Source organism: Sphaerodactylus townsendi, linkage group LG16, assembly GCF_021028975.2.
Source record: "Sphaerodactylus townsendi isolate TG3544 linkage group LG16, MPM_Stown_v2.3, whole genome shotgun sequence".
NCBI classification, from domain to species: Eukaryota; Metazoa; Chordata; class Lepidosauria; order Squamata; family Sphaerodactylidae; genus Sphaerodactylus; species Sphaerodactylus townsendi.
The window spans coordinates 17,507,715-17,530,720 of NC_059440.1; the positions used below are offsets into that span (position 1 = coordinate 17,507,715).

At 45.9% G+C, this 23,006-nt stretch overlaps 1 protein-coding gene across 2 annotated transcripts; it reads right to left on the reverse strand.

The window, feature by feature from the left end:
- Positions 1 to 5,612: 5,612 nt before the first annotated feature.
- LOC125446055 (CGRP receptor component) lies at positions 5,613 to 22,502 on the reverse strand. 2 transcript variants are annotated; one of them, XM_048519554.1, is made up of 7 exons: positions 22,335 to 22,502; positions 20,543 to 20,611; positions 15,959 to 15,995; positions 15,465 to 15,563; positions 14,561 to 14,655; positions 11,071 to 11,128; positions 5,613 to 6,737 (listed from the first exon to the last, which is right to left on the reverse strand). In XM_048519554.1, the coding sequence occupies exons 2-7, from the start codon at positions 20,602 to 20,604 to the stop codon at positions 6,546 to 6,548; spliced, it is 543 nt and encodes a 180-aa protein (XP_048375511.1). In that variant the 5' UTR covers positions 20,605 to 20,611; positions 22,335 to 22,502; the 3' UTR covers positions 5,613 to 6,545. The 2 variants fall into 2 exon arrangements, with proteins under 2 accessions (XP_048375511.1, XP_048375512.1); XM_048519555.1 differs by lacking the exon at positions 20,543 to 20,611 and having other exon boundaries at positions 22,335 to 22,500.
- Between the last annotated feature and the right edge of the window lie 504 nt (positions 22,503 to 23,006).

Genomic DNA, 23,006 nt, shown 5'->3' on the forward strand with positions numbered 1-23,006 from the left:
CCATTTTTCCTAAACTAAAACCTCAGTATTCAGGTTAAATTGCTGTGTTGGCACTTTGCGATAAATAAGTGGGTTTTGGGTTGCAGTTTGGGCACTCGGTCTCGAAAAGGTTCGCCATCACTGCATTAGGTCATCCCTAATAAGCCACAAAGAAGATAATACCATCTTATGCATTATGGTTACTTAGAAATTATGTTCCACATATTCAGCCTTTGCCTTTTCTTTGTTATTTATTTATATGCATTTTTATCCCGCCTATACCCGAGGGTCTCAGGGAGGGATACAACAACAACAACAATTGGGGCGCGTCTTTTGCTTTGGGTGACGAGTCCAGGCAGAAGCGCAACACAAAATAGGCTGAGATTCATTAATCCAAGGTAACCCAGAGCTCTTCAGTCTTCAAAAGTGAATGGAGATGGAACCAGGTTTCCCCAAGCCTACTTAGGCACTCTAACCCAGGCAAGGACTTACCTGGTGCACTTTTCAAAAAAGTGGGTGGAGTCAGGTGTGGTTCTTGCCTAGTATGCCTTCTGATTGGTCACTGGAGATTTGATTGGCTGTACAGATTAAACCAACATTGTTTTGGGAGCAAGTGCCATCACCGTGTTGATTTTACTCTCTCACGCTCCTTACCCATTGTACTTTAAATATTACATCTCTCCATGCCTGCGTTTCAACTTCCCCTGGGTTTGTGAATCGCACAACCTCCTGCAGCAGCCATTTGATTATTATACCTACAACACGGTGTCAGTGGCGGCTCCAGCCATTATATCTCTGCAAATGACAATGGGAAAGGCTGTTGTGGGTTTACCAAATCATGTGGCCACAGTCTGGTAGGCCCCTTCCGCACATGCAAAATAATGCGTTTTCAAACCACTTTTACAACTGTTTGCAAGTGGATTTTGCTATTCCGCACAGCTTCAAAGAGCACTGAAAGCAGTTTGAAAGTGCATTATTCTGCATGTGCGGAATGAGCCTTGTAGTTTTTGTAAAATGCAAAATCCAACACACAAAACAGTACAGTGTGGCCACGTAAATATCAAACAGAACAAAAACATATATATTAAGGGCTGCAATCAAGTATATACTTGCACCATGTAAGGTAGATATGTGCTCTAATTTAATATAGAGCATACAAGAAAAATTACAAGAAGCAGTGAGACAGTCAAGCAAACTGTATCAAATGCAAGAATCCACCTCTTCACACAAACATCTTTTAGAGACTTTGCCAAACAGACGGATGGATTCCAATAAAGTCCATATCCAAATTAGAAGCAAAGAGAGGCAGGTTAACCAGTATTTTTCTACTGTTTCTAAGGAAGTTCCTACTTCCTCAGTCAGAGATGTAAATTGCTGTCTCACCCTAAGGGAGTACAAGAATCACATTTTGCAAGCTTCAAAGTCAGTCAGCAAAGTGCTAACACGTCCCGATATGTCTGGGCAGCAATGCAGCCAATATGAAGCTTCACAGAGCTTGGGTAAGACAGCAATTTACATTTCTGAAAAAGCAACTGCTAGTTTTTTGCTGGCATCTTCAGATATGTCAAGGTAAGATGTGTGTGTCTTACCGCGACATGCCTCCAAAGATGCCAGCCATAGATGCGGATGGAGTGTTAGGAGCAAAAACTTCCAGACTACAGCCACACAGCCCAGAAAACCCACAACTGCCTGTTGATTCTGCCTGCGAAAGCCTTCAACAAAGCAATTGGACAATCATTTTAGCCTGCTGCCACGCGCACACAAAAAGTGAAGCCTCGTGACGTTGTAAAACCTAGCTTGTTTATTGCAGCATAAGCTTTCATGGGCTTATAAATAGGCTGGTCTCCAAGGTACCACTGAACTTTGCTTTCATCAAGCTCTAGAAACAGGTTCGACACCCACCTAAAAGAACTATTCCCAACATCCTTTGAGAAAATTCAACATTCAAATCTGTGGGAAAAACAGGCACAGATGAAATGACTAAAGGAGGCGCCCCTGCTGGGTATGTGACCATGATGAATCTACCCCCTGTCCCCACCGCCCCACAAAGACCCAGCTGTGAACACAAGCTCCAACAACTGCAGAGATGCTCTTCAGAAAAGACAGGCCTGCAGAGCAAAGGAGACAGGAACAAGAAACCTGGAGGGGAGGAAAAACAGGAATAAGGAAACCCAAATGTGTCAATGAAATGTTCTAACAGACAGCTCTTGAATGGCCTGGTGACAGTTGTGGCTCCAAATGTTATCACAGCTGCATCAATGGAAAGGCAGGGAGACATTGCCAAACTGCCAGGGGCCTGGGAGAATTTTATAGTGTTGTCTTGTGTGTATGTATATACATGCAAGCATACATACATATATCCGCCCACCTACATTATGCCAACAACTGCCAAAGCAGCACCCCAAGAGACAGTAATCTCATAGTGAGAGACTCCCATGAACCCAAAGCACTTTCTACGTAGGAGGCTGCCTGTTGCATCTCTGCATAATCCAGTGTATTGGTCATGCATCTTTCCAGTCAGCTTGCTGCGAGGAAGGAGAGCCAAACTGAGCCATATCTCTGCATGCTTTGGGCATGCTTAATGAGGTTGCCTAATTACATCCCCACAGAGGAGGCTGCCTGTTATGTTGCTATGAGTCACCGCAGTTGGCTTGCCCCTTCCGAACAGAGAAGTATGCTGAGAACAGAGTTCATTCCGAAGCACAAGGGGCAGCATCAACTAGGTCCTTGTATAGCTTATAAAAGCATCTCTCCAGGGGGTACGTGGAGTACTTCCAAATGTTCAGAAAAGCATGCCTTCGCATCTGTGAGAATCTTGAGCTTTTTCTGGGCTGTCAAAACAAAACCAATTTGGGTTCAGAGTGACTGATTTACATTCCGCTCACAACTTCAGTGAGCCCTTCATAAAAAGACTCCCTTCCCTGCAATTAATGGTGCAACATTTGAACACCAGAAACATTAGAGTAGCTCCTGATGGAAGGCTGGTGGTGGTGCTGTGCGCCGTAGCAAGGGCTCAGTTTATAAGGCTGTGATTCAGAATTCAAAGCATCCGTTACTGTCTCATAACCCTTACAGCAACCCTGTGAGGTAGGCTAAGATTATTTCCCCTTTATGGCAGACAAAGCTGGATGGGTTGGCTATAACCATCCTATGAGTATGTGGCACAGATGCTATAGTCAAACTACATGCCACATCAGTAGCTCCAGGTGGAGAGCCAGCGTGGTGTAGTGGTTAAGAGCAAGTGCACTCTAATCTGAAGAACCAGGTTTGATTCCCCGCTCTGCCTCTTGGGCTGTGGAGGCTTATGTGGTGAACCAGATCAGCTTGTGCACATGCCAGCTGGGTGACCTTGGGCTAGTCACAGTTCTTCAGAGCTCTCTCAGCCCCACCCACCTCACAGGGTGATTGTTGTAGGGGGGGGGGAGAGAAAGGAGATTGCAAGCCCCTTTGAGTTTCCTTGCAGGAGAGAAAGGGGGGATATAAATCCAAACTCTTTTTCTTCTTCTTCTGCTTGACTCAGGAAGCTGATGGTCCTTGCTCATACATTGCGCTGCTATTTCACTGGTGCAAGCCCTGTGTGGTATAATTATTAAGAGCAGCAGACTCCAGTCTGGAGAACGGAGTTTAATTCTCCACTCCTCCACAAGAAGTCTGCTGGGTGACCCCAGGTCAGTCAGTTCTCTCAGAACTATGGTTGCCAACCTCCAGGGGGTAGATGGAGATATCCTGCTATTACAACTGATCTTGAGATTACAAAGATCAGTCCACCCGGGGAAAAGGGCCACTTTGGAAAGTGGACTCTATGGCATTAGATCTTACCGAAGCCCCTCCCCTTCTCAAGCCCCACCCTCCTCAGGCTCAACCCCCCAAAATCTCCAGGTATTTCCCAACTTGGACCTGGCAACCCTACTTAGAACTCTTGCAGCCCACATGGAGCAAGGCAACAGTCTTAGCAAGTCTCTTGCCTTGAAAACTGTACAGATTGCCATAAGTCTGCTGTGACTTGACAGCACACACACACACACACAAGCTCTGCATTCTGCCAAAAGCAACAGGAAATCTTTCTGGGATTGGGAGGGCCATAATGGCCCCAGCCCAAGCTGCTGATAAGACGTTGGAAGAGTTGTTTTCCCTTCAGGGGTTGGTCACCTCCCAGCCACCAGCAGGCCCCACTTATCAGCGGAGCTCCGATAAGAGCCTTCCCAAAATAAAGCCCTCAGAACTGCACAAACAGGCCGATAGGTACACATACACAAACACCAGGCCTTCCATTCAATCACTGCTCTGCTTATCTTTCCCAAGCCTTCCCTTTGCTTTGCACAGCTTCTACAAATAAGAAATGCAAACTTTTGGTACAGACCCACAGAAGTTCCAAGCATGGGATGGAGGCAGAAACTCCATGGATAGTCAGAGATGGCGCAGCGAGAACTGCCTACTTTCTGCAGCAGAGATCCCCTGCTTTGGGGAATGCTGTGATGTGAGGCAAGCTGGGGAATGCAGGGACAGAACTCTGGTTTTGACTTGCTAAAGGTTTGTTGTGTGGGTCCAAAATGGTGCTGAGCAAACTCAGAGAGCCTTGACCCAGACAGCCCCAGGAACTAAACCCCATAGAGTAAAGTAGGTCTTACTTTTGAGTACTCAGGTGGGTAGCTGTGTTGGTCTGAAGCAGCAGGAAAAAAATTCGATTCTTGGTATAAGCTGCTGTGTGAAAACACACTTCTTCAGCTACCAAACATGCATGCGCATGGAGGCTTATACCAAGAATAAAACTTCGTCGGTCTTAAAGATGACACTGGACTCAAGGTTTTTTTGAGCATGGGAACAGGCTACAAGGTGAGGGGAAATTCAGAATATACCAGCCGCCCTTGTCAGATCAAACAAAAAGAGATCTGGGCCCAGTAACTGAATTCACAAAGTGACCAGCCAGATGACAGCCATCATGATGTAGTGCAGTGGTGGCGAACCTATGGCACGGGTGCCAGAGGTGGCACTCAGAGCCCTCTCTGTGGGCACTCGCACACAGAGTTCATCATGTGGGAGGGGGTGGAAAATCACACACACACACCCCCACACACACACACATCTAGGCTGGTCTGGGCATGATCCTTTACCTGGGAGTAAGCTCAGTTGCTGGTAATGGGGCTTGCTTCTGAGTAAACATTCCTAGGATCGTGATTCACCCATTTGAAGCGTTGCACGGTTGCTTCACTGAGCTTACTCCCGAGTAACGCGTGCCTCGGAGCCAACCGGTTTTTCTAAGCTAAAAACTCAGTATTCAGGCTAAATTGCCGTGTTGGCACTTTGCAATAAATAAGTGGGTTCTGAGTGGCAATTTTGGGCACTCGGTCTCGAAAAGGTTCGCCATCACTGATGTAGTGGTTAAAGTGTGGGACCAGGTTCTAGGAGACCCAGGTTCAAAACCTTGCTCTCCCATGAAGCTGGCTGAATGGTCTTGGGCTCTCTCTCTCCACCTACCGTGTTTCCCCGAATATAAGACAGTGTCTAATTTTTGCTCCCCAAGATGCGCTATGTCTTATTTTCAGGGGATGTCTTATTTTTCTGCTCCACAGCTGCATGCTCTGGTGTTCTGTTCGACAGGCATGCTTCCAAACAAAAATTTTGCTACGCCTTAATTTCGGGGGATGCTTTATATTTAGCACTTCAGCAAAATCTCTACTATGTCTTATTTTCAGGAGATGTCTTATTTTCGGGGAAACAGGGTAATTCATAAGGTTGTTGTGAATGCACAAGGAAGAATCACATAGACCACCTGCAAGCTCCCTGGAAGAAGGATAATGAACCACATGCCCCTGAGATTCCAAACAGCGCAACCTAGAGGTTTTCCAAAGGACTGTTAAACTTTCCCTTCGACACCAACAACCAACAGCCACTGATGAAGTTGCTTTATCACGTTTCCTGGCCACGTCAGCCGGTGCACGGCCACATCCTGCGGTGGTGAATTCCATTCTTTAAGTTACTGCTTGTGAGCTGAACTTCCTCTTGGCTTTTCTGAGTTCCCAAGGAACTGTAGTGAGCGATCTCCAGGTCTCGCCATGCGAAAGAAGAGACAAACTCGCAGGCCGAGACATTGAAGGTGAGGAGGAGGCCCATTTGCAAAAATCAGGTCATTATTGATTTTAGATAACTTGCCCATCATTGGTTGTGGCTCTCCAGCCAATCATAGGTAGGATCACCATCCTCCAGCTATATTTCATGCCACAGATTGGGCTCCTAAGGAGCATAAGAAACCAATGAGAAATCAGGGAGGTTGCGGTGCGCAAGACTTGCTCAGAAAAGCACACAACGAAGAGGAACACAAAGCCATTTTCAGCATCTTCCCTGGCCCCAAGGCACCCTCCCCTGGCCCCAAGGCACCCGTCTTTTCATTCCACTCACAAACCGCCAACACAAGAGCAATTTTTTAAAAAGCATTTTGTTGTAAGCAAAGTCTGTTGCTGTGATGCAAAAAGAATTCAGCACTAAAACACGGTGGCATGGCTTTGTGTTTGAGTCTGTCATCAAAGTGGGGGGGGGGGGGTCCTTGTTACAGTCAGAACAACCAGCTGTCACATTTGGGTCGGGGTCTTCATTACGGTCCCTGACACACCAGCCCGGTCCTGTTCTCCTTCGTCCTCGACGGCCATGGCCAACTGCTGCTCCTCCTGCTGCTCTGGATCCCCCGGAAGGATGCTGGTGACAGTCTGGAGCAGGGATTCGATTTGCTCTTCCGTTAGCCTCTCTTCACTTTCCTCGACTATCTGCAGATCAGATCAGAACAATTAGTGCCTCCTCACACTTGCCGCTCTTTCTATTGTCAGATTGTATGCTCCCCAAAGCCAAGACAAGAAATATAGATGTCCCCTGTGCATCTGAGATCCTTGGACTTTCTGAAGCAAGCTGGACAGTTACAAGGGACACGGCCTTATCTGCTGTGGCACCTCAACAATACTACAGCTTTGTCTGGCCACCTCATGCCAAGTCTCTTGAATTTTCATGTCTGGTATTCCCAGCCATTGCAATTAAGTTGCATAAAACCAGCTTTTGTTACCAGCTGTTCAGAAAAAGAGAGGGTTTTTTTACAGTGCTGTCTTAAACAGTTACACCCCTTGAAGACACTGCCTTCATTGGATTTAGAAGGCTGTAACTCTGCTTAGAATGACACTATTAGCACCCTAAAGATTTTCACAATCTGTGGATTCTTGGCAGTTTTAAATGCTGCTGCAGATTTTCTGGGTGTTTTTATGGTCTCACAGGTCACAATCTGTGATTTAAAAAGGAACACAGCAATAAGATTTCGGTGGGTGTAAACAATGCTAATTTACACCACTAGCCTTCAAACATATTAATTCTGTTCTAAAGACAACTATTTTTGACAGAAGCAGTTAATTCCAAGATCTCTCTCACTCTTAACACTTTTTTCTCCAGAAGAATTCCTCAGAGCTCAAATTGTGTCACAAATCTTGGTCTGAGCCTAGTTTACACCAATAGAATCCTTGGTCTGAGCCTAGTTTACACCAATAGAATCCTTGGTCTGAGCCTAGTTTACACCAATAGAATCCTTGGTCTGAGCCTAGTTTACACCAATAGAATCCTTGGTCTGAGCCTAGTTTACACCAATAGAATCCTTGGTCTGAGCCTAGTTTACACCAATAGAATCCTTGGTCTGAGCCTAGTTTACACCAATAGAATCCTTGGTCTGAGCTTAGTTTACACAAATAGAATCCTTGGTCTGAGCCTAGTTTACACCAATAGAATCCTTGGTCTGAGCCTAGTTTACACCAATAGAATCCTTTTGCTGCTTTGCACAGGAGGGTCAGTGTTGGAATCGCGCTATAAACAGCCATCTATGCAGAGAGTTTTGTTTTTCCCATTGTCGAGACTAGATTGTAAGTTCTGTGAGGGCAGAAACCTGTCCAGTTTTCCCTCTGTAGCTCCAAATGGCATTACGGATACAGGCAGCACTGAACAAACAACTATTACAAAGCACCAAATTTCAAACCAATGGGTTGTTTTCTCAACGATGCCTCGCAATCGTTCAAAAACGAAAATACAATTAAAAACAAAACAGCATGAGCCGGATTTTAAAACAGATTTTTTTTCCTCCTGGAATGGTTAGACATTTTGATAAGAAGGGCAGACGTTGAAGCCATTCCTGTTTCTAGCAAGGGTGAACTGAAGCCAATCCCCATTCTGCAAAGCTGAATCATCTGCTCTGGCTCCAAATCTGTTGGCTTGGCTCTGTGTATGGGAAGAGGACCGGGTAGTTTCAGCGCCAAGGCAATCTGACTGCTGGGATTCACCGCCTGCAATCTTTCCCTTTGCCTGCTATCAGCCGCAGCCTAATGGACTTCCTTGGGTGGGGGCGGCAGACAGAGTAAAGCAGCTTCCTTGTGGAATCAGTGACCCGACAACTCCCAGGGCTCCTGCAGGAGCAGATGCTCAGGTGGAGTGTTTGCTTTGGCTATTCATTTCTCGCTCCAATACGGAGGCTTTATTTGCTCAGGGGACACCAGGGCATTCAGGCGCTCTCATTAGAACATCAGTCAATACCGGTTTTATTATGCAGCTCTCCCCAACGGAGGCAGCAGCATCTGTTAATGCTGGATGCTGGGCCTTAGGTGGGGGAAGGGGCAGGGGGAAGCAGAGCTCAAAGGCTGGAGGCATGAGTCCCTGGGAACAGAATGGGGGTGAAATCCTCTGGTACTGCCCAGTAAGGTTTCAGCTGACCTGGAAGCTTCGACAGTTCAACCGAACTATCAACTGGGTCAAGGGAAGGCAATGGGGCGCTAAGGCATGGGCAGGGCCATCCCAGAGCGTAGGAGTACAGCACAGCCAGGGAGGATTCTGACCTATAGCTCCAAGGAGAGCCACACACACATGCTCATACATTCCTGGGGTGACCTTGAGCTAGTCACAGTTCTTGGGAACTCTCTGAGCCCCACCTACCTCACCAGGTGTCTGTTGTGGGGAGAGGAAGGAAATGGAGTTTGTAAGCCACTTTGGGATATAAAAGTGGGATATAAATCCAAACTCTTCTTCTTCTTCTCCTCCTCAGCCAATACCTTCATCACAGATGGCCCACCTGGCTGGTGAATTTTCTACAATTCCTCCCATTTTATGGAATAGACACCCCACGGAGGTGTTGTGGGGCACTGTTCTTGGAAAATTTTGGGAAGCCCTGTAAGGTTCAGGAGCCCCATGGCACAGAGTGGTAAGCTGCAGTACTGCTGTCAAGGCTCTGCTCACGACCTGAATTCAATCCTAATGTAGGTGGGTTTCAGGTAGTCAGCTCAAGGTCGCTAGCCTTTCATCCTTCCAGGGTCAGTAAAATGAGTACCGCTTGCTGGGAAAGATAATGGCAAACCATTCCATTAGAACAGTTTGCCTAATAAATGTCTTGCTGTGACATGGCTCCCCGTGAGTCAGTAATGACCTGAGGCTTGCATAAGGGACTACCTACCTACTCTATAAGGCTGTCTTATTAAACAGAGCTTTTAATGGATTGTAGGTTGCAGGAACGTTTGGCACTTTTCTGGGTGGGGGAGCAGACTGGAGTTTTCTTCTTGTTTTATGTTTTAAATTCTATATTGCAAGTGGCCTTGAAGCATGGGGAAAAGTGAGACTTAAATGTTTAAATGGATACATAAATAAACGGGGCAGAAGTGCACAGATTCCTTTCCATCTGCCAAGCAGCTTCTGTTCCTTTATGTTGCTCCACAACAGCAATTTCTCCTGCAAAGCTTTGCCCCAATAAACCAGCCTCCTGCTTCTTCCCCACTTTCCTCAGTCTCGGGCCCACAGCTGGAGGGACTTTTACAATGTGTACAGTATTTAGAGCACTATGGGCTGGATTTTCCTTCCTTGCTCCTAAAGGCCGACACAGCTATTCACCCTGCTCATGTTCATTTCATAGTGAGAGCCAGTGGTGCAGTATTAGCATGCTGTGCCAGACTCTCGGAAAACCACGTTCACATCAGCACTCTACTACAAAACTCACTAGGTGACCATTCAAACCTATGCCCTGGGATTGCTGCAAAGGGGAATGGGGGAAATCATGCAAGCCACCCTGAGTCACCTAGAGGAACGGCAATTTGGAAATACACTTGACAGATTTCCCTGTGGATCAAAAGCCCTGCACTGCTGGGGTAAATCTTTTTTTTTTACACTAGTTATTAAAACATCGACCTCTGCACTCTGGCTGCCATTGCTGAAGACATCAGAAGGAGGGCCAAAAGCAGCCGGATATCTCTCCATCAGCTCCAGCCGACAGTTTCCCTTCCTCCAGTTTCCAGCTACCAGGAATGATGCTATTAAAAGGAGCCAGGTCTCCCTGTGCTGTGCCTGGACCTGGTTCCAACTGGAATCCCTTCCCCAATACAAAAATCCAACCCAAATTGCTACTGAATTTTAGAAGAGTTTGTTTTTATGCCCCACTTTTCTCTGCCTTTAAGGGATCGCAAAGCGGCTTACAATCACCTTCCCTTCCGCTCCCCACAGGTAGGTGGGGCTGAGAGAGTTCTGAGAAAACTGTGACTAGCGCAAGGTCACCCAGCAGGCTCCAAGGGCAGGACCAATCACCAGATAAGAGCCCACCACTCTTATCCACTACACCACGCCGCCTCTCTTAATTTGTCTCAATTTCTCTGACTCATTTTAGATGAAAAATGGAAGACAACTATAATATAAACAAGCTTACGCCATTTTGATGCTGGAGACCTTTTCTTCCCCAACGACTACTTTTCCCTTTTGCCCTCACTGCCCTTTGGATCTCACTGCCATTTAAATCCAAAGGAATGTTGTTCATTGTTGCCCGATGCCATCGTGCCAGATGCACAGTGCTGCCAAGTCACTGAGAAAAATCACGAGGCTTGCCTCAGCCAGTCAAAACAAATGGCAGTGAGGGCAAAGGAGGCCAAGGGCAGTGAGGGCAAAAGCCCTGAAGGAAAATTCCAGCAGCTGGTAGGAACAAAAAGGCATCTTAGTAAAATGAATGTTCTGGAAGGTGAGAAGAAAGGGAGTATTCCAACAGCTTTCTATGATTCGATGTAATTTTATGGAGGGCTTTAGAGGCTCGGGAATTTTGTAACTCACCAGCTGGATCTCAACTGCGGTTGCAGGCCTGTGGTTGACAAGCTGTAGCTTTTCCGCTCTGGGCAAAAGAAAAGAACAAACACACCATATAATTTGGGGATTCTGGTCAGAGAAGCCATCCACATTTGAACACTTCTTTGCTTGTTTAGAAAGTAAATCCTCAGCCACATATCATCCAAAAGGGACTAAGAATTAGGACAGCAGCTTGGCACGGGATAGTGAAAAACAAGAGCTTTTGGGGACCCAAAAATATTTCGTCACTGCAGCTGCACCCAGTGTGGCATTTTGTAGCCCGACGGTTAAAATTATGCAGTTTCCCTTATAATTCTTGGTTTGGTATACTAACAGCTATGCTTCCCTTGCTGAGGATTCTCTGTCCACAGGCTGCTGTTTCCACCCAAAACCTGCTCAATCTACGGCTTTCTCAGAGATGACAGAAAACATGGGGTTTTGGGGAGCTAAATTTTAGAAAATCTATGTTTGGATTTTAAGCATCCAATCTGCCAACTTTTCATGGCACAGGCAGCAGATGCACTGAAGAATCTTATGCCGTATTTGCCAGACTCAGCCCACACCACTGCAACGGCACTGGACTACTTTGCAGGGATATAAGGAGAGCTCGGATAGTGCAAGCAAAACCCTTTCAACACTTAAAATCCCTATACAGATGCTATTCATTGTTAGTACATTTACTGAAATTGGGAAGCAGGAATGGAATGACTGGTACAAAATATTATCAGGGTTCCTTTCCAGTGCACATTTATTCTCATCTTTGCCATGAAAAGTCAGAGCCAAACATCGTGGATGCCTCTACATCAGTGATGGCGAACCTTTTTGAGACTGAGTGCCCAAATTGCAACCCAAACCCCACTTATTTATCGCAAAGTGCCAACCTGGAAATTTAACCTGAATGCTGAGGTTTTAGTTTAGAAAAAACTGGTTGGCTCCCTCTTCCTACGCCTCACCCACTTGCGCAGGGGCCAGCCTGCTCTAGTCTCTAGCAAGTCCTGCGCACACCACTCTGTGCCTCTCTAGCATCTCTGCCTCCTCTGCGCACCCCCCCCCCCCTCGGGCAGCAGTCACCTGGAGCACAGGCATCAGGCCCACCAGCCGAGTCCTCCCTGCTCACCGTGGTGTGCGCACATTGTGCTCAGTGGCCCAGGCCAGCCTAGATGTGTGGGGGGGAGTGATTTTTCGCCCCCCACATTATGAACTCTGTGTGTGTGTGCCCACAGAGAGGACTCCGAGTGCCACCTCTGGCACCCGTGCCATACGTTCACCATCACTGCTCTACATCCTTCCTTCTGCACCAGCCCTTTCGATACAGTGTTTCTATTGCCGAGTTGTCGGGATAAGAGGTTGGGTTTCAAATGACAAAAATAAGTCATTGTGGCAGGGAATTCAAATGACGTGCAGGGCAAAAAGGGACTAGAAAGCCAGTCAAGAGTTTCCATCTGCCAAGACCAGGGCGTCGATGCTGGAAAACTAATATTCAGAGGGTCAAAATAACCTGTACATGGAAGATATAAACACAGAGAAGTTGTAAAAAGGCACTTTTGCTTCCATCAAAGCAATAAAAGATGTCTGAGCTGTGCAAAGAGAACTGGTGAGATCAACGCACCACCATTTTCCCCAATTGTGCTCTTTTCCTTGCCCCTAATAAACAAGCCCTCTTGAGGGGGTTGGAAGAGAGCATTTCCCTTCTTTCCACCCTACAGTCCATCTGTGCGCTGTGCTTCAACGCCTCTTGGCCTTTGCTGCTCTGAGCAACATGGTTGCTACTGCTGCTTCTTACGCTCAGCGCACGTTATCCCCATGGGAAGAGGTACCCATTCCCCAGGGCACACCCCCCCTCTTGCAGCAGCATCCAGCCAAAGGCAGCAGCACTGACAGGCTTCATTGGATTGCTGTGGCTGCTGAGAAAAATGTTTCAATACCCATAAAGTGGATCATAGAATCATAGAGTTGGAAGAGACCACAAGGGCCATCAAGTCCAACCCCCTGCCATGCAGGAATAAACAATCCAAGCACTACCGACTCATGTTCATCCAGCCTCTGATTAAAAATCTCCCAGGAAGGAGACTCTACCACTCTCTGAGGCAGTGAATTCCACTGTCGAATAGCCCTGACGGTCAGAAAGGTCTTCCTAATGTTTTGGTGGAATCTCTTTTCCTGCACCAACCTCCACAAGGGGCTTGAAGACCTTCTGGAATTACAGCCAATCTCCAGACAACAATCAACAGCCCTGCTTGGCATCATAACCCTGCTGAGTCCGCCCCCCCGCCAAGACTCTATCCTCTCCAAGTTCCAGCCTCAAATCTCCAGGAATTCCCCAAGATGGTTGGCAATCCTATCTCTAAACCACTCCAACAGCTATCGTTTGCTTTGCTTTTAGGCTACTTTTACTTCAATTGTTTCATTGTTTTTGTTATGGCAAACTGCACTGGCTTTGATGTGATAATGAGAAAGAAAACAGAAGCAAATCTGCAAAGGGTTACAAGTGTTCTGTGATAAGTTGGCCTATTTCTTTCATAGCAATGACCAACCAAGCGCACAACCCATCAGGGAGTTGTCCTGCCTAAGCCCCATTGGAATGAACTTCCTGCTAGATTAGGCCCCTGGGCTGCTTGCATTTTATCTTCCAACTCAAGAAGCAATGAGATGCCCCAGCTGGAAATCCAGGAGCAAAATATGTGTGCTAGTACTGCCCTCTGCTGTTCGCAGAGTATCCTCGCATGCAGTTCTGTATCTGTTTTTGTCACGCTGCAGAATGTGTAGGCTTTAACACATCCTGACAGGGATGGCCGAGGCTAGCCTGATCTTGTCCAATCTCAGGAGCAAAGCAGGTCAGCCCTAGTTAGTACTTGGATGGGAAACAACCAAGGAATACCAAAGTCGCTATGTAGAGGAAGGCAATGGTAAACCACCTGTTAGTCTTTTGCCTTGAAAACACTACAGGGTCACCGTAAGTCAGTTGCAATTTGATGGCACTTCACACATACACATCACACAAGGAGGAAACTACTCCCTCCTAAGAATTCAGACACATCTCTTACGGAAAATGAGAAAGAGGTAAACTACTTATGCTGCTCTGAGTAACTTGGAGAAAGGGTGGGACAAAACTGCTCTGGAAAGAAATAAAAAAAGAGAGGATCAGCATTCCATAATCTCTTCTGTCTGTGATCAGCTAGCTCAGCTCCGGCAGAGTGGATCAAGCAGGGTAAAAGGGTAGTTGGCTTAACTATGAGCCAGAGGGTATTTCTACTACCCTAAATAGCTCATTCTATTAAAACTAAACAGCAGACAAATTAAAGAATTAAACTAAAGAAAGAGTCCCATTGAATCCACAAATGAGGAAATTGGAGAATAAACCCAATTCTTAGAGGTTTCTCCTCCAATATCAGGAGGAAACCAAAAAGATCTTCATTGAACAACGGTATAAATCCTTTATTGCATTATCATGCACTATAATAATACTATTCATGCTTACTTTGTCAACTTGTGATTTTTCACTGCTGAGAGGAAATCTGTTACGATCTCTGGAGTCTGGTATTTACATGGAGTCTTCGAGATGTATTTTAGAGTCTGGATGGACAGGAAAATAAAGGCTTACAAATCAGCCACACCTGTTTTTCAAGTCTAATGTGAAAACCCATTCAACAAAGCTGGAGAAGAATACAAAAAGTAAATATTAAGCACCAGGGGGACACAGGCTGTACTTAAGAATTTTTCCTCCCGGGGAGAATCCAGTAGTTTCAGAATGACAGGGCAGATTGCAAAATTATCACAGGGACAAAGAATTCTCCATCCTTTTAAAAGGCCTTTTGGGAGTTGAGGCTTTGCAATTGCAATCCTAAGTCCCTCTACCTTCCACTAAATTATGCTGGGTTCCATGGGATTTTAAGTACCGTAAGCATGCTCAGTATTGCACAGTAAAAGGCAGACATGACCAGATGAAGAGAGCAGAGAGAAATCGATGCTCCCCCCTTTTGGCCCCAAGGATAAAAAAGCTGCCCTTGGGTTTCCAACCAAGTCATTTTACCTGAGAAGCAAACATTTTAAGCTATAAATAGCTATAGATAAAATTAAACAGGTTGGGGAAGAAACTCTTTGGTAGCTCTCAACGGAGCTTTCAAACACTATAACTATACTTCCGGATGTGAACTATCCTTTCCAATATTTCTGCTCACTTTCTGTTGCACCAAAAGTTTGTCATGAGCCCCAAATCAACCACTGAAACACTGTCCAGCCGCCCATTTGCACCCTCTGTGTTCAGTGTACGGTGCAGCATGAGCACAGATCCCACATGGGATGCAGAGAGGCACCGTCTGTGCAAGGGAGGCAAGTGCAGGTGAAGAAGGGTGCAGTAGGCCCTCCATGCTGGTTTTCCTCACCTCATACATGATGGTATTCAGATTCTGCTGGCCAGAACTCTGTTTGCTTTTCCCGGTCTCTCGGCGTTGCTGCTTCAGATCAGTCAGCAACTTGTAGACCTGCAAAAAAAGAAGCTTTCTAATTGGGAAGGTTTAACCACTGCAAGATTTCTAATACAACATTGACACATGGGGTGATGTAACATCACAACATGTACTAACTAGGCATACTACGTTTATGGGGTGGTACGTTTATGGGGTGGTTTGCCACCCCCACCCCCACCCCCACCCCCACCCCCAGTCATCTACGCTTGTTGGATACTTATTTTACCAACTTTGTCAAGATGGAAGGCTGAGTCAACCTGGAGCCGGCTACCTGAAACCGACTTCTGCTGGGATCGAACTCAGGTCGCGAGCAGAGCTTTGACTGCTGCACAGCAGCTTACCACTCTGCGCCACAGGGCTCCTGACAGAAGAAAGGCAGGACAGAAATGTAATCACACAAATCAATTTACCTCATAATTGCTGAGAAGGGCAGCATTTCCATCTTTCCTAATAAAAAAAAGAAAAGAAAATTTTAAAAACATCAAGATGCTCTGAAGGAAGCGGTGAGAGGAAGTGTTTTTATTTCCTGCGGCAAGTGCACCTTACAAGGTTCTAAGAGGAATCCCCTGTGATAAAGGTATGCGTCGAAAAATCCACATGAGTCAGGCTCATTCCACACATGGAGAATAATGCACTTTCAAACTGCTTTCAGTGCTCTTTGAAGCTGTGCGGAATGGCAAAATCCACTTGCAAACAGTTGTGAAAGTGGTTTGAAAACACATTATTTTGCGTGTGCAGAAGGGGCCTCAGTCATTCATGCTTTTTATTTCTCATGGAAGGAGAGACTGTATGTGAATTAAAGTCTTCTCATCAAAGCCAAACCAGTGCCTGACTAACAAACCCCTTTACTTCAAAGAGAACACAACTCAGATGAGTCCACTCAACTAAAAACAAAAACACAATCTTCCTTGTAAGCTTTTAAACACATTAGCTGATCCAACGAAGTTAAAACCCTACCTGCTCTTTTTCTGCGCAGCCAACGCAGCTGTGCCAAAGAAATGTTCCTGCTGCGCACACAAACCACATTCACAACTCTTTCTCAGCCTCCAGTCACAAAACCACAGCTTGGGTGAAAACCATTAATTAAATCAGTCTCAGGCTGGTTTAGACCTTTAGTGTAAAACTGTCATAAAATACACCAATCAAGTGCGAATTAGACCCCTGAGTCCTTATCCCTGAGTCCTTATCCCTTACCCAATACAACTTGATTTTATCTGATGATGCCTGTGACCATCAACATTTGAAAGAAGAACTGAGAACTTGGCAATAATCCATTTTATGAAAAAGTAACAACACAGAGCGTGTTTTCTCTCTTACTAACTTATCTCTGTTAGAGATACCCTGCCAATCTATTTAAGAACAAATAATACATGGCATACATATGTATGAATACACAAACATCCACCCCCAGGGTAATATAATTGTTACAGCATCTGACTAAGAGCTGGGATACCTGCGATTAATTATGCTTACTGTGGGATCTTGGGCCAACCTCTCTCTCCTGCCTAGCCCTACTTCCCAGGACTGCTGTCAGGATAAAATCAAGAGCCAAGCATGCCACCCGGAACTCGTTGGAGTGAGGATTGGATAAAAACTATACAAGAAGGATATATACCAAGATCAAGCCTAGATTTTTCCTATTCTCCACTAGCTGTGGATAAAAGTTGTTCATCAATGTCTACAAGCAAGATCCTCCTCATGATAGATGGGGTGCACATACAGAGAAAGTTAACAGACTGCATGCTACTGAAGCATATGGTCAGAAGCAGGGTATAGCTCTGCCTGCCTTCTCGCCTTCTAAGTGTAGGATTTCCCTACTCGTTCCTATGGAGAAAGGCAATCAATCGTTCACTTATAGAACCGAGAGTGAAGGGAGAGCGCTTGGAAGACACAACTGCTCTTTAATGGTGACCCCAACCATTAAGAATCAAGCTTGTTCCTATCTACCTAGCCCCATCCTCAGCTCTATTTCTTGGCCACTCAAAGAGTGTGACAGAATGTCAAGAAAAGCAGGAAGGAATGTCAAGAACTGGATGCCACAGAGAGATGACGGCTTGCACATGACCCCTCTGCGCAGCCCTTCTCCAACCTGAGGAACATTCCTCTGATGGAAAATCTGCTGGAGGAGCCTTCCTCCAGTTAAGGCTTTAACCTCTGCTGAGTGGAGTGGCAGGATACCACCAAGTGTGCGTTAGAAAAAGCAAATAAAACTGTAAGATGGCAGAGGGGACAAAATGACAAAAAATACTACCCATGTGACCAGAAGAGTCAGAAGAGCCTTTCAATGTTGTTTCAAACCGCTTTCAAAGAAGAGCAACAGCAGACGTTGTAACATATTCTAGTAACTACATAGAAAACTAGGAAAAATGTTGGAGAACTGCCTTCCAGTGCAAACATTTACTTTAAGTTGCTCTGTACACATTTACTACAAGTTGTATACATCTACTATAAGTTGCTCTGTATGTGTAAAAACATACATGAAAAGTGAAAGATTCGTGTAAGACAGCTGGATTCAAGTTCAGTAGCACCTTAGAAATCAACAAGATTTTCAGGCTATAAGCTGTCAAGAGTCAAATCTCCCTTCATCAGACAGCTCTGACTCTCAAAAACTCAGAACCCAAAAACCCTGTTGGTCTCTAAAGGCATTACTGGATTCAAATGTAGCTGTTCTACTAGACTCGAATGACTGTTCTACTGCAGATCAACATGCCAGCGTGGTGTAGTGGTTAAGAGAAGGTGGATTCTAATCTGGAGAACCGGGTCTGATTCCCCACTCCTCCACCTGAGTGGCAGAGGCTTATCTGGTGAACCAGATGTGTTTCCACACTTCTACATTCCTGCTGAGTGACCTTGGGTTAGTCACAGTTCTTTGGAACTCTCTCAGCCCCACCTCCCTCACAAGGTGTCTGTTGTGGGGAGAGGAAGGGGAAGGAGCTTGTAAGCCACCTTGAGTCTCTTTACAGGAGAGAAAGGTGAGGTATAAAGCCAAACACTTCTTCTTCTTCTCTGGAACTAATGACATAAGACAATTATTAAATGCATCGATGCCCCAGTGCAGTTGAATTCACTGAAAAGCCAAGCTCCAATCCAACTAAGGAGACCACAGGCAGCCCCTGGGTTCTGCATAGAATAGTGCAGGGGTAGGGAACCTGCGGCTCTCCAGATGTTCAGGAACTACAATTCCCATCAGCCCCTACCAGCATGGCCAATTGGCCATGCTGACAGAGGCTGATGGGAATTGTAGTTCCTGAACATCTGGAGAGCCGCAGGTTCCCTACCCCTGCCTCTACTCAGCATGGCCAATTGGCCATGCTGACAGAGGCTGATGGGAATTGTAGTTCCTGAACATCTGGAGAGCCGCAGGTTCCCTACCCCTGGAATAGTGGCACAAATCTGAATGAGCACACAGAGGAGTCGGATGCATAGCCACACCGCACTTCTCCCAGTGCAACGAGCGCGGGATCTCCATCTTCACCTTTGCTCAAGAAGACAGCACACCTGCTTTTTGCCAAGAGCAAATGCGGCTGGACTGAAAAGACTGTGCTCCAAAGCCAGCAATGATCGTTGCAACTCAGGTCTACCTATTGCCACTTAAACTTCGCTCCATGGGGAGTTGTATGTTCCCATTTCCTATTTATGCATGTCCCGAATCAGAAGTGGGCACAATTATTTTATTTTGTTAAAAAAATAAATACATTGAAGGTTACATGTTTTTTTTAAAAAAACCCTCAACTGCATGCACATCACAAAGCCGTAAGCGCTATACATACTACGGACAAAGGGTTCTGCTGAACAGACAGAGGCCAGAAACAACAAGAGAGCTATACAAAAGGGGGGAGGCTTTTCTCAGGCCCCTTGCTGGAACATATTTAAAAGTACAATGTATTATGTCAAGCACAGCCGACGGTTTGAAAAGAACAGTCATGCTCATCACTTTCATACAAGTTCAACGTCTCTTCCACAAACTTCCACAGGTTCCATCCTGCTTTGTTTTTAAATCGAATGGGAGTGGGAGAGAAGCCCCCTTCCGGAAAAAAAAAATTGCTGAGGTAGCCTTCTCCTTACGTTTTGCTGACCCAGGAGAAAGTTCATCAAGCAAGATCACACGCTCGCATACACTGGTCACGGCTTTTCATTGATAGGTAAATTTAATTCTCTTTGGAATCTTTGCACTTCATCTCCATCTAGAGAAATCCCTGTACGTCCAGGGTGCTTGTGACCAAATATACTAATACGGGAAGATTTTTAAATGACCACATCAAAGAAACGGCATGGTCCAGGATTTTGCTTCTACACATGAATGGGGTTACAGAGAATTACTGACCGTTTTTGAAACAGGTTTAAAACAAAGAAGGTTCCCTCTTCGAGCAAAAATAAAAACTTTGCGCCGTATGAGAATACACCAGAGGATTCATTGAGAGAAGAGCACTTGACAGCGCATTGCAAAATTACCACTGTTGGTTTTTTTTTCTCTGCATCAAAATGATACACAGCACATCTTGATGTTTGTTCCCTGTAGACAGCAATCCCGTACACACGTACTTAGGAATAAGTCTGAAGCATCTGAATAAGTGTGCCGCATTCTATAACAGCTTATGTAGGAGTAAAAGAGACTTGTGGCACCTTAAAGATTAACAACTTTTCTGTGTCCTAAATTTTCCTGACTCAGCACTCACTTTGCCAGATGGGTGAAATGTCACAGTTGGCAGAGGCAGGACAACACTTCAAGCCACTGAAGCCTGTGTCAATATGAAATAGCACAGTGGTGGCGAACCTATGGCATGGGTGCCAGAGGTGGCACTCAGAGCCCTTTCTGTGGGCACGCACAAACAGAGTGCCCCCCCCCAAACACATCTAGGCTGGCCTGGGCCACTGGGCTTGATAATTAACATTAAACCTAAGTCCTAGTTTTGGGGAGGCAGTGTAGGTAACCCTGTTAAGTGCTGTTAAACCCCACTGATTTTCATGCGAAGAACTAAAGTGCAATCCCTTACCTGGGAGTAAGCTCAGTTGCTGGCAATGGGGCTTGCTTCTGAGTAAACCCTCCTAGGGTCATGATTCACCTGTTGGAAGAGTTGCACGGTTGCTTCAAAGCAAAGCCACCGACTGCCACCAAGCTTACTCCCGAGTAATGCACACCTCAGAGCCAACCGTTTTTTCTAAACTAAAACCTCAGTATTCAGGTTAAATTGCTGTGTTGGCACTTTGCGATAAATAAGTGGGCTTTGGGTTGCAATTTGGGCACTCGGTCTCGAAAAGGTTCGCCATCACTGAAATAGCATCATAGAATCATAGAGCTGGACAAGACCACAAGGGTCATCAAGTCCAAACCCCCTGCTGTGCAAGAATACTCAAAGCACTGCCACCTCTTTTTAAAAACCTCCGAAGGAGGAGATTCCACCACACTCTGAGGCAGCGTATTCCACAGTCAGCCAACTAAGACTATATGCATTTCAGTTTCAAAAGGCCTTGCTCAGAAAATATTTTCTGAATGTGTGTGGTAGAAAACAGTTTATTTTTGACCACTTGAGGTTGAGGCACACATGGTCTTAGTTGGTCACTTGATATTGACGATTAACTATGTGTGTTGCATTACTGCAGCTTTTGCACAGCTAGCTGTATTCCAGACCTCAAGAGGTTTTTACAGTTATCCCTTCCACATTGCTGGGGTTAGGGGCGCAGCAACCCGAGATCTGGAAATCTGTGTAAAAAAATGTGGCCCTCCCTTCATCCCAGAGAATAAGTCTGATTTTTTTTCCTTTTAACTTTTAAAAAGGAACTGTGCCTATTTATGGTATTAAAAGATAAAAAGATGTTGATATGATACAACACTACACGTACATTTTATGTATTTCTGAGTTTCTAAACTTTCCCGGTGTCATTCGTGGGTGTCACCAAACTCCCCCCGCCCCCGCAAAACAATCCCATCTAACTTCTTTTGCTGACCCATGATGTATCAAAACTGCAGTGGGGAAAGTTGCCTTGTGGAAGGAACAACTGTCAATTTGCCAATTTGTACGCACCTGAGACTAAATGTGTGTTTGATTTTCATTGTGTACCTTAACCCTTGTCAACTGTGTACAGAGCCAGGGTTGAGTCTGGTTTCCTCTAGTCTTACCTGGTCAGTTACAGCTGAACAATCTTGTCAGTTACAACCGACTATGGTCGTGATCCTTGGAGAATTTTACATTAAAATACTAATCCGCCCCCCCCCCCTCCGCCGCCCTCTTGCCATTAAAAACTTAACTGACTGGCGGGGCGAGGGGCGGATGGAAGAGACACCCAGCTGCAAATATTAAGCACACTTTCCTGGGAGGAAGCTCCACTGCAAAGCCCAAAAGGTCTCTTCCCTGAGAGGAAACTCCATTGCTTTGCATGCAGCTTCCTTTGGAAGCTTTTGCATGCAGCCTGCTTAGAATTGGCTCCCAAAACAACTACTTTTGTGCGCGCATACAAAAGCCCCCCCCCCCCGACAAAAATGCCTTAATATCTCCCTACAGTAATGGGGAGGGGGGGGGGAGTAAATAAGCCATGCAGAGGCAGACTTCCAATGTGGAGGAGAAAAGGGACATAAATCTCCTCAGAGGCTGCCCATTGCTTCCTTCTCCCCGTCCCTAGCACTGAGGGGAGATTTGTGCACACGCGCCTCCCCGCCGCCGCCGCCATGCCTGAGGGAAGGAGGCGCCTCTCCTTTCCCCCCCTCGCCGCTCCCGCGACTTGTCGGCCATTAACCAAGTCAGGGCGGTTCCTAGAGGGAAACGGGGACCTGCTCGGCCGTCATCTTACACTTCCATCGCGTCGTCTCCGCGGCCGGGCCTCCTCCTGCCGCCCTCACAGACCAGGCCTCGGCAGGCTCACGACGACGCCTCCCCCTCCTCGCGCCGGCCTCCTCCCGGCGCAGTATGGCGTGGAGTCCTTCACCCATCCGCTCCCGATATGTGGGAGGAGGGGGGGGGGGGGAGAGAAGGCAAGGGTTAGGAGGGCGGCTTCTGAATAAAAAAGTATTTAAAAGTCTAAATAAATACATACATACGTACATAAATAAATCACTCCTTTTCTAAGGGGGGGGGGGGGAAATGTTGCATCGATCGGGAATCGAACCGGCATCTTCCAGATGTCAGACAAAAACGTTCCCATTAAACCCCTAATATAATTGTGCGTGGGCAGTTTTCTTTAGTGTAGTTCTAGACGACATAGAGCTTTCTTGTTGCTGCTTTTCCTTTCTTAAATTGCTGTACATTATTATTATTATTATTATTATTATTATTATTATTATTATTATTATTATTATTGGTTCGAATGCATTTGGCTTGTCTTCAAATTCTGAAGAAAAAACTGCATTCAGCTAACAGTGTTTTTGGAAGGGAAAAACGTTTGAGAGAAAAATGGAAAAAACAAAATGCAGTCATTATTTGAGGAGCATGCTTGCCATTCCCGGCTTTTCCTTGCAAACTCCTC

Excerpts from the sequence above, each read along its gene's own strand:
- LOC125446055 (XM_048519554.1), bottom strand. The coding sequence starts at position 20,604 with ATGACCCTAGGAGGGTTTACTCAGAAGCAAGCCCCATTGCCAGCAACT. Across the intron at positions 15,996-20,542 it reads GCAACTGAGCTTACTCCCAG|GAAAGATGGAAATGCTGCCC; the intron begins GTAAGGGATTGC and ends TTTTTTTATTAG. Across the intron at positions 11,129-14,560 it reads AAAAATCACAAGTTGACAAA|AGCGGAAAAGCTACAGCTTG; the intron begins GTAAGCATGAAT and ends TCTTTTGCCCAG.